Raw genomic sequence first — 12,238 nt, 5'->3', positions numbered from 1 at the left:
TCGAGGTTAGAGGTGGGGATATTCACTGATAACTGCACAATGTAAAGTCTCATTCATGACTCCTCTGATACTGAAGCAGACCATATCCAAATGCAGTAAGACCTGAACAATATCCAAGCTTGGGCTGACAAGTAACATTCACACCACACAAGTGTCCGGCAGTGACCAAGTCCAACAAGAGAGGATCTAACCATCTCCCCATGACATTCAATAACATTACCATCACTGAATCTCCCACTATCTACATCTTGGGGATTCCAGCTGACCAGAAATTGAACAGCATTGGCCATGTAAATACTGGGGCTACAAGAGCAGGTTACATGAGAGGATCTAACCATGGCCCCTTGACATTCAATGGCATAACCATCGCTGAAACCCCCCACTGTCAACATCTTGGGGGGTTACCATTGATGAGAAACAGAACTGAACATATAAATACTGTGGCTACCAGAGCAAGTGAAAGGCGAGGAATCCTGTGGCAAGTGACTTACCTCCTGACTCCCCAGAGCTTGTCCACCATCTACAAGGCACGAGTCAGAAGTGTAATGGAATACACTTGACTGGATGAGTGTGGCTCCAACAACACTCGGGCTCGACATCATCCAGGATACAGTAGCCTGCTGGATTGCTTCCTGTTCCACAAACATTCAACCCCTCTACCACTGATGAACAGTGGAAGCTGTGTGTACCATCTACGACATGCACTGCAGGAACTCGCCAAGGTTCCTTAGCACATTCCAAACTTATGATCACTACCATCTAGAATGACGAGCAGCAGATACTTGGGGACACCGTCACCTATAGATTCCCCTCCAAGTCACTCACCAACCTGACTTGGAAATATTGTCGTTCCTTCCCTATCACTGGGTCAAAATCTTGGAACTCCCTCCCTAACAGCACTATGGGTGTACCTACTGCAGCGGTTCAAGTAGGCAGCTCACTACAATCTTCTCATGGGCAACTTGGGATGGGGAATAAATGGTTTAGCCAGCGATGCCCACACCCTATAAAAATGAATAATTATCATTTCACATTCCAGGTAATGGAGATTTTTAGGCTCCAATTTAACCTGTTCATTTGTGGGATACGGAAGGCTGAGGGGTAGCATGATGGAGACCTTTAAGACAATGAAATTGTTTGTTATGAACTTGAAAATGTTTCCAATTGTTTTGCTTTGTCTCTTCACTATGACCGGTAGCAATCCCTTTGCCATTTGTTGCATGACATCTTTATCATGTAATCTTTCATCCTGCCCTATATCCTATCCTAGACACTCCCTTTTGTTCTTCCTCCCCACCCTGCTTCAAAGGCATAAAACCACCGTGTGTCTCCTTCTGCCCATCTGAAAGGGTGGCAGAGATGCAGTCTAAGATCATCTTCAAAACGTAGCGCCCACAACAGTACGGCACTCCCTCACTGTTGCACCACTGAGATATTTGCTCTGAACACCCTGGAACTGGGCCTTAACTGCTGACGTTTTCATTCCCGTAGCATGTTATGGCACAGCTGTAGCTGATTGCTTCTGTTGATTATTTTTAACTGTCTGATGCATGGTGGGAACCATAAATGGGCAATTCTTTCTTTTTGAATTTGCACAGAATGCACACATTTATGGAGTGTAGTTTATCTTCAGTCTGCTTCTAATTAGATTCTGGAACAGCTCCTGAGCAGCTCTTTGCTTCTCTAGTGAGTTGTTGTCCACCATTTACGACTTGATGTGGTAAAAATGGGATGCTTAAATCTAATTAGTTAGTTGTGGGATTGCTTAGCTCTGTCTATCACTTGCGTGCCAGAACAGCATAAGTAGCAAGTAGTCCTGTGGTGTAGCTTCACCTGGTTGACTTCTCATTTTATAGGTATGCCCGGTCCTATCCTAGCATGCCCTCCTTGACCCTTCATTGAGCCAGGGCTGATTGCTCGGTCTGATGGTAGTATGGGAAAAGCCAGGTCATAATGTTACAGATTATAGTTGAATACAATTTTGTTCATGACCCATAGAGCCTCATGGGCGCCCAGTTTTGAGTTGCAGTATCTGTTCTAAATTTGATTCCATTTGGCATGCCACACATCTTGATAAAGGGTATTCTCAATGTGAAGACAACTCTAAGGGCTATCAGGTACTCAATGCAACTGATACTGTCTTGGACGGATTTTTCTGTGACAGGCAGATTAGCGAGGGAGAGGTCAAGTTGGTTTTTCCCTTGTCAGTTCCTTCATCACGTGCCTCAGACCCAATCTAGTAGCTGTGTCCTTTTTAGAGCTTGATCAGCTATCGAGTCACTCCTGGTGATGGACATTGAAGTCCTCTGCCCACAGTTCTGTGCCCTTGCCATCCTTGGTGGTGCTTCCAAGTTGTGTTCAACATGGAGGAGTACTAATTTTTATTTAATTCTATAATAGTTATTGTATAAAACCTGGCATAATGATAGTCATTAAAAGACAGCATATCTTCTGACTCACTATTATGGCATGTCTGATAGTTTCATAAAACACTGTCCAAATCACTACAGACTTCAAATTGCATTAGTTCTTAGCTCCTAGTATTTGATTTACACACACCACACTTAATTTTTTAATACATGTAATGTGCCTTACAGCGAGTCATTAGGACTCGACATTCCCATATTTGCTGTAAGCAATTTTTATAAAAGTGTCAGTGTGGATTAGGTGTATGCAGTGGTTAATTAATCTAAAATTATCTACCGTGTTTGACAAACCTGCTGGTTAAATCCTGTGTACAACAATATATTACGTGTTGAAAATGGTGTTCTCCATGAATCATCACTAATTTGTCTTTACTTGCAGCTTCTTGACCGTTGCCTTACTTCTACCTCTTTCCCCAAATGCAATGGGCAATCCAGCAATCAGTATAATAGCAGGACCTCATGGGTTACGTATTGCAAATGCAGTGAGTGCAAGTCCTTGGTCGCTTTTATTGAATAAGTTTGGGCCAAGTGATGTTAGTAATGAGCATATTAAAATGAGCCAGTTGATGCATTTGTTAAAATGGGATGAAGGTGTGCCCCCCCCCCCACACACTTTTTCTGCTTTGTTGTATATGTTTTGGTGTTTTGTGCTTGCATTTTCTGAGGTAATCAATATATTTTTAATCATTAAACAAGACAACAGCCACAGTGAACTTAATTGCAATTTTGGTTGTTCCTCAAACATCTGAAACATTCAATTATTTTAGAGCTTTTGATTTCTAAGTCAACATTTGTAATTATTCCACTAATGTTGCTCTAATTTAATTGCAGTGCATTTCTTCAGATTTGACTGAAATGTGAATTCATTGTAAGAAGGTTCCATGCTTTGTGTGAGAAATGGCAGTATTTTGCAGATAAAGGTGTGAGATCATTATCCTCTCGTGCATCATTCCACCCTCCCTCATTGTTCCACGCAGACTCTGGCTCGACAGTCGAAGGCCTTCAGAGCTACGAATGGTAGCAGAGGCCATTCAATGTTACGTTTCTTCATTTTCAGATGCCTCTTCACAGTCAACAGAATTTATCTGACTGTGTCATTACTTCTGCATAAGGACTGTGCATGGCAATGCCAGCCCTGCTGACACAGCCAAAAAGGCCATGTCTTGTTGACTCCTGGTAGGAGGGATTTCTCTGGATAATTAGGTATATGTAGTGCCTTTGTTTGTAGATGCATTGACCAATTGGCAAGGCAGCCATGGGAACTACATTCTCAGGGCGAGACAGCATGTAAAAAAATGCCCCCTGCTTGAATCTCGTTCTTTCTGGAAGAGAGGTTGATCAGGGTCATTGGTCTGCTATGTACTTTCTATTCTTGATATAACTTGCCTCCTTATGCTGGGTGGAGCAATACCAACAAACGGGTACAGATTACCCGCTGTTGTAGGTTTCAGGCAGCCAGTAATAGCTCTGTAAGCTGCGGTGAGGATGAGATCCAATTTCTTGGCATGAGAGCGTATTCCCAAACTGGGCAGCTATATTCAGTTACTGAGTAGCACAGGGCAAATGCAGCTAATCAGTTCCCCCATTTAGAATTGACTAGCTTCAGTAAAACGTTTCTGATTACCACCTTGGACTTTATTTTGAATGATCTTGGAGTTTCAAACATGACCTAACACTGGCACACAACTTTAAGCCAGTTTACCGTGGACTAGTTTTCTCCTAAAGCAAAGTAAATTAACTCCATCCTTTGCACCTCTATTCCTAAGATGAAAAGAACTGATCTGTGTCTTTTTGGGTTTGGTCTGCAGATGATTAATCACAGTCACTGGTTGGCTCAGCTAGTTTGAAACTCCAAGATCATTCAAAATAAAGTCCAAGGTGGTAATCAGAAACGTTTTACTGAAGCTAGTCAATTCTAAATGGGGGAACTAAAGGATTGCCCTGAGCTGCACAAGTCCTCAGCATAGAGGGCACTTGCGGTATGTGGCCAAATAGGAGAGTCATTGGTATAAGTAATGAGCAGCAAGGTTGCAAGAATACTGCCTTGAGGTAAACCATTCTCTGGCTGCGCCACCTGCCTCCCTTGCTATTTGGCCAACAAAGAAATGGGAGGTGAGGTATATAACAGCAATTGGCTTACTTCTAGAATCATATGTGCCAATTGCCTTGATTCTGTGTAGATGCTGCTGACCTACTGTGTGTATTTCCTCTTACATAATTCCCTGCCCCGTCGAGCTTTTTTAGCTCTGTAGGGCGCTATCGTTCTCACTCAAGACTAGAAGACACAGCATGTCTGATATTCTCTGCTTCCCCTCAGCAATGCCTCTCTTCCCTACTTCAACCCAAATAGAATGTGGAGATTTGGCATGAAATGAGAAAAAGTCCTGAAATCATGTTCAGTAGCTGAATATACTTTGAAAGCTTGTTTTCCAAAACTGACTCTAAAATAAACCGAATTTCCTGGACCTACTAATAGTAACTGTGCTCTCAGTTTTAATCACTGCGGTAAATCAGAAAAAAAACACTTGTGTTTCCTTTTTATTATTATTAGAGTTCAAGCAGCTGGAGTAGCCCTGAGTCCTGATTAATAGCACAAGGTTTTTTTTTGCAAAAGAAGCAAACAAGATGTGAGAAAACACTTTTCACATGGTGAGTTGTTCATGTCTGGAATGCACTGCCTGGAAATGTAGTGGCGGCAGGCTCAATTGAGGCATTCAAAAGGATGATGATTTTTAATTGCAAGGATACAGGGAAAATGCCGGAAGATGGAACTAAGTCATAATTGCCATTTGGAGAGTTGGTGTAGACACAATAGGCCGAATGTCTGTCTTCTGTACTGTAACTGCATTCACTGCACTGGGGCCTACCTATCGTGGTGGAAGTTGTATTTGCTGCTTTTCTGAATGGCCAATTTTTCTTTGAAAATCGAGTACTCTAAGATTGAATTAGCAATATAAAATACGGATCAATATGGGATTGAATACCTAGAGGAGATTAGTGAAGTTAAATGGGATAAAGCCATGAAGAGATTTGAAACCAAGTCCAAAATATCTTAAAGTGCAATAGCTTGAGCAGGCATATCCAATCTTTTATGTGTGTGGAGGGAATGCATATTTCAAATACTTCTCACAGGTGGGTGGGGTGAGGGTGTATGGTATGCAAGTTTTGAGGGAAAAAAGGAAACCAATCAGAGGCATTGAAGTTATGTTGCTCTTGCTCCAAACAACACATCTACATCTCTGTGAACAACCTTCAGATGAGAAGGCTGATTTATTGTCTTGCCTTCTCTGCGCCATGTTGCTCTGTGCCCCATGCCCCCAAAACCCGTTTCTTCAGCCTTGGTGTGCCCAGCTCCTCGCCCGCTTAATCGGTCTTGCTCCTTTTCAATATAGTAACTGTTGGCAGAAGGAAAGCACTCGGGATGTATATTACAATAAGTGCTTCCATTGTCTCTTTGTTTCCTTTGGAATTGGGTGGGCTAATAATAATAAACCTTTCTACATTTATTCGGTAACCTAATTCAAACTCTGACTCCAATCCTTGCTGACTGTTATTTCATTACTGGTTTAAAAGGGTGCCTAGTGAGTATCATCATCCCACTCCTGAGTGGTGTAATGTGAACTAATTATTTCTTAATTCTGGTATTGCATAGACCTGAAGAAAAAACTAATGTTCTTATTGATGATCTACTTGTGGAATCTTTGAGGGTTAAGGAATGCCCTTGAATGGAAGTCTTGAGGCTCGTGTGTTGTATGAATTTTTGAGTTATAAATTCTAGTGTTGTTTGGAGGGAGAATGAAATCTTGTTTGCTTTAATGGAGGAAAAAATCTCTCCTGTATGACTAACATATATACTGAGATGGTTGCTATTTCAAAATTATAAACATTTGCTTTTTTTCTTAAATTACTTCCAAAAGGAATTTCCCAAATCTCGCATGCATAAGCAATTTGGACCTGTAATCCAATTTGCCCATTTAAGTAACTTGCAGAAAAAGGGCCATAACTTCCATTCCCTAGGATATCATACCCCAAAGGTACCCAGGACGCCACCCCTTCCCACTCACTTCCTCCCAAAAGTCCTCACATAAGGATTGCACATCAGTTGCCCAGGATGTTCAGATTGGATTGGGCAATTACCCTGCACTGGGAACCATCCAATTTTTAAATTGCACGCTCAAGTGTTACAGGAATAAGTACCCAGGAACGGTTAGAATTAAAAGCACCTCTAACTCCTGGGTAACTAGTACTGATGACGAGTATGAATGCACCGTTTTTGTTCTCTTCATGAAAGTTCAAATTTGCTCTTCTGCCAGTTGGGTTCAAGTAGAGCTTTGCTAGATCATTTTGACCTATGTTTGTGGGACGTTTCTTAATTAATGCTGTGAATTATTGAATTGAAGTGCTGTATAGGCCTTTGGTGTGACTTTAATTGCAAATACCTACAATATTTGGGCACACAGTGCTGTTGGGCACAAAACTGTTGGTAATGTATAGATGCCAGCCATGGCTCAGTGTTGGAACACTCTTGCACCTGGAGTCCCGCTCCAGAGATTTGAGCATAGAATCTAAACACCATGTTTTTCAGATGAGATGTTAAATTTAGGCCTTGTCTAGTGGCTATAAGAATCCCATGACACTAATTTGAAGAAGTGCTGAGGCATTCTCCCCATTATTCCTAGCTAATATTTATCCCTAAAATATTATCTGGTCTTTATGTTGGGGTCTGTAGAATCTTGCTGTGTGAATTGCCACGCGCAATTCCTACCTTTTTAACAACCGTGGTAATTCCAAAAACTTTCAAAAATATTTCATTGTCTTTGCAGCATTTTTGGGACACTGGGGTTCTGAGAGGTGCTATGCAAATAGAAGTAACTTTTACTGTGTTTCTTCCAGTTCTTCTTGAAATTTCGAGATTGCTGAACACTGGTCTTGATATGGAGTCTCTGTCGATTTGTGTCCGTCTTTGTGAGCAAGGAATCAATCCCGAGGCCTTGGCTTCAGTCATCAAGGAGCTGCGCAAGGCTACTGACTCGCTCAAAGTAAGAAAGATTAATGTGCAATAAAATCTGATGCGTGTTACATATTGTTTCAGAGAGAAATCCTTTTGGTCCTTTATACCAGTGTCTGCTTTCTGACATCTTTTAGAACTGGTTTTATCCTTTCAGGAGGACGAAGTGGTTTACACCAGGAGAGCTTGCATTTTGCAGAACAGAATTTATGTGGTGGATAATTGATATAAAACCTGTGATGGGTAGTATGAAAAGGATTAACTAGAGAAGCAGCAGAAATCTTGCAGATGATTTGATGGATGAGTGAATTTGCTAGTTAAGCATTGATGGGGCTTTGTTTTATGAGGCTAAATTTCAAATTTTACTTTCAAACAGGATATTCTTGAGCTACAATATCTAGGAGTTACTAATTAGCATTTAATTACAGTTTTGCAGTTGTGAGCAAGAAACTGATTTATGTGGATGTTTTCTTTTGAGAGAATGAATACAGATATAGAATATGCGGTTAGAAGGAAGGCTGTGTTGTGGTTATAAGTACAAATAGGGTATGTCTTTGCACTGAAATATAACACTACATAATGAGATCCGCAGGCCCATAAATTGGTAAAGTTTCCTAAGAATTGAATAGTAACCAAATTTAGGATTAACAGATCCACATGGTCGAATAATAATTGACTCCAACAGGAATGTGCTGTGAGCAGGAGTGACTGGTACTTAAATCTCAAAACCAAAATTGAAATAAGGAATAGTTAGCATGGATTTCAGAAGGAAAGGTCATACTTGAATAAATTTAATGAATTATTTTGACCAGGTAAAAGTAATACAGTAAATATAACAATTTGTATTTTTTCAAAAGGCTTTTGAACAGAGAAAGTGAGAAGAAGTTTAAGAGGTTGTTCAAATTGTGAACAGTTTTGATGGAGTCAACAAGAAAACTGTTTCCATTGTCAGCAGAAGACATAGATTTAAGGTCAATAATACAAAAGTAAAATACTGCAGGTACTGGAAGCCAAATAAAAAGACGCTGGAAAAATCAGCAGGTTGGTAGCATTTGTGGAGGTAAAGAGAAACAAAAGTTAACGTTTCGAGTCCAATATGCTTATTTTTCGGAATTGAGGGGAGGTAGAAATGTGATGGGTTTTGCTATTGGAAAAAAAGGAGGGAAGGGGCTGGTGGAGATTATATACCAAATGGAACAAAAGGCAGATGGAGTAATAATAGTAAAGGAACAAAACGTAGGTCCAGGGAATATGTTAGTGGCAGAATAAAGGTCAGCTTGTCTAAAAGATCATTGATGAAAGAAGTGTAATGAGAGTTTATGCAGCAAGTAATGATTTGGATACAGTATCTGAAAGGTTTAAGTTTAGTTATTGTCACAAGCAGGCTCACATTAACCACTGCAGTGAAGTTGCTGTGAAAATCCCCTAGTTGCCACACTCCGGTGCCTGTTCGGGTACATTGAGGGAGAATTTAGCACGTTTTTTGAATTGTGGGGAGAAACTGGAGCACCCAGAGGAAACCCACGCAGGCACTGGGGAAAACATGTAGACTCCACACACACAGTGACCCAAGCTGGGAATCGAACCTGGGTCCCTGGCGCTGTGAGACAGCAGTACTAACCACTGTGCCACCATGCTGCCCCCACTGTGCCACCGTGCCACCCTTTAGTGTAGGGTAGTGGATTCAGTAGTAACTTTCAAAAGAAAATTCGGAACATATTTGAAGAGAGACAAGCCTCAATCCTTCGATCTGAGAGCAGACACAAGCACAAATAACTAAATGAGCACTGTAGCACTGTAAACTACTACAGAGTAGATTCTGCCTAATTAGGTTAGAGAATGTAGAGTTAGAACGAGTAACAGAATGGAAAACAAGCTACTTGCAAAACCAAGTAGGGTAAGAGTACTCAGATCGGCTGAAGATGTGAAGTGATGTTCCACGGTGATTGTTGTTGGGATCATTGTTAGTCATTTAAATTATTTGGCTATCAGAAGTACAGTTTTGAAATTTTTAAAACCAAATCTGTGGTTTGGTGTAGTTCATTCTGGGGGCAAACGCAGTGGAATACAAGACATTAGTAATCTTGTAGTATGAGTGCGTAAATTGAAAATAAATTTCAATATACATGTGAGATGGTACATTTTGATAGCAGAAATGAGTTCATACTTTCCTTGGGAGTTTAGAGTCTTAAAATGAGGATGGGGAGTGGATGAGCTCCAGGGTTACAGGTTCACAAATCATTGAACGTAGCATCTAAAATAAAAGCAAACTACTGCAGATGCTGGTAAGACTCGGCAGGCCTGGCAGCGTGCTAGTGGCAATGCAGGTTAACTAGGCTGTTTTTAGAAAAAGTAATGGAGTTTATTTCCAGAAAAATAGAATTAAAAGTTAGAAATATTGACCGCGATTCACCCATCCCGACCCGCAACCTTTCTGGCGGGTCGGGCTGGGAGATGTGCGTCGCCGGCCTTGTTCCGGGATTTGCGCATGCACCAGGAATGCATGCGCATCTGTTAGAGCCGGAGAACAGTGGCAGGCCAGACCACGCTGGAAACCGACGGGAAGACGGATAAGTTATTTGAATCTTTTTTTAATATGTTTTAAATGTATTTTAAATCTAATTATCGGGAACTTGGCAGTCCCGATTGATTGTCCCACCCCACCAGGAGTACTTCATTCCGCTGGGGTATAGAGTAGCTCCCCACGTTCGGGGAACTCGTGGGAGACCCTGCCAGAACCAAGAGGGGCAATTGCCCCCCCCCCCCCAGGGAATCGGTTAGCGGGAGTGCCCCCTGGGCATGGGCACCCTGGCAGTGCTGGGGGCACAGACTGGCACTGCCAAAGAGGCAAAGTGTCCATGCCTAGGGGACACCTTGACTCTGCCCACCAGGATCGGGCAGTGCCAAAGGGGTGGGGCCTCTTTAACTATGGTCAATGTGGCACATTTTGCTAGAAAAAATGAAGTATTTCATAAAGATTAATTTTATTTTAAAAATATACAGATTGTAACCTTGTCTTCAATGGGACTGAACCCAAATTGAAAGAAATGGCGCACGAGTAGCCAACATAGGCCATAGAAGGAATGAATTGTAGGTCTCATGTCTGATCCATAGCAGTAGGGACAGAAGGAGTGTACTAAACATACATTTCCTTTCTATAAAGGAGCAGTCTTTTACAAATTAAATGTGGTACAAGGGGAGGGGGAAATTTTAAGCAAAAGATTGTACAATCGTTTTGCATTTACTTTGATTTGAACAAATTATTTGTATAAATCATTAGTATCCAGAACTAGTCTACACATCTACCCAGAGGTTACATGTTTGGTATTGTATGACCAGTGTGGTCTTTTTGGCATAGTGAGTAGCATCCCTGCCTCTGAGCCAGAAGCTCTGGGTTCAAGTCCCGTGTTAAGATCGGGAGAGATTCCTGGCCAGCCATGTGTCTGCAGTAGTCAATGGCAGGCCACTGCAGTATGTTGCCAAGTGTAACCATGGACCCAGAAGCCCATGATTTCTGATGCCTTAAGGCATGGGAACCAGAAGAAGAATGTATGACTCAATCATATTTCAAATGTACCTGCTGTGCTATAAAAGCATTTCTTTTCAGTGACCACTGACCAATCTCATCTGTCTTTAGTATTTTTGTAAAATGAGCACTTAATACATATAATTATAAACCAAGAGGAGATCTTAAAGAAAAAATACTCCTTTAGTTTCCAGATTTATTGTGCTGAGAAAGTGAACCGAAGACCCTGTACTGTACTTAATTTGGACATTTTTTCTTCTCCTTAGGCTGCTGAGAATATGACTGGTTGACATCAGCTTTATAACAGAGCTTCCAGCTTGATGCCTGTATCAGGTTGCACTGAAAATCATTGAAATGAAAGATGTAGCGAACTGGCAAAAGAATCATTTTTGTTCCATAGAATGTAAAAATGGTAATTTCCACATTGTGGAGTAGTCTGTTGATGTTGACATGCCTATGCTTGCTATAAAGAACCACAATGAATTTGCTAATCTGTATTAAAATGTGCATTATTGAGTCAAAAAGGATATGTATGAAAAGCACTGACTGCATGCAGAAGGCCAGTGCAGAAACCTTACATAGTATAATTTAATTTAGATTGTGGCTGGAAATGGCAATTTTAAGTTTGACTATGATATTGATACTAATTCTAATTATGCTTTTTTATGTGGCCTTTCTGTTTTGAGAGCAAAATGTACTTCACCTCAGTGTGCAATGCCTCCTAGTATGGATCATTCTGAAACTGATCTTTTACAAGTTTTTTTTATCGTATTACGCATCAGCAAGGTAATGTGAACGTTACGTAAACATACTTTGTTTCGCTTTAGAGTTAGAAGCAACTGTCATCTATATAATTAATCACAATGTGTTGAAAATGAGCAATACTTAATGAAATCCATTTAGTTTTGAAAAATAAATCCTAATTTGTTATTTGCAATATTGTAATTAAATATTGTTATTTACAATTGTTATTTTATCAAGTTGGCAAATTCAGAATGTAGAATCCTTCTGGATCTGAAATTTTAGCAGATTCTGAGGGTTTTCTGTAGGAAACTACCAGCCGATTCACTCCAGGATTATGGTTTGCGAGCATTGCCTAGTTTTTATACTACTTCTGTATAAATACACTCCGTTCTTTTTGTTTTCGAATGTGTCCATTTTTAACATTTGTTTAAAGTTACTGTACAAGCTTAATATGGCTTTATATCAGTGTTAAAGTTGCATCAACTCTTGTATAAAGGTACACAATAAATAAATCTTTTTGTTTTTTGATTCACA

The 12,238-nt window shown here is 40.6% G+C and overlaps 1 protein-coding gene across 1 annotated transcript in view; it reads left to right on the top strand.

The window, feature by feature from the left end:
- The window catches only part of mzt1 (mitotic spindle organizing protein 1), a 15,514-nt gene extending 3,276 nt beyond the window's left edge, over positions 1-12,238 (top strand). The window contains exons 2-3 of the mRNA XM_078221570.1: positions 7,320-7,465; positions 11,227-12,238. Coding sequence (XP_078077696.1) covers positions 7,320-7,465; positions 11,227-11,250 — 170 coding nt within the window. The 3' untranslated portion in view covers positions 11,251-12,238. The remainder of the gene's footprint in view (positions 1-7,319; positions 7,466-11,226) is intronic.

This window comes from Mustelus asterias, chromosome 10, assembly GCF_964213995.1.
Source record: "Mustelus asterias chromosome 10, sMusAst1.hap1.1, whole genome shotgun sequence".
Classification (NCBI taxonomy): domain Eukaryota; kingdom Metazoa; phylum Chordata; class Chondrichthyes; order Carcharhiniformes; family Triakidae; genus Mustelus; species Mustelus asterias.
Note: the sequence above shows the minus strand (reverse complement) of the source record. Positions and strands in the feature narration are given on the sequence as shown.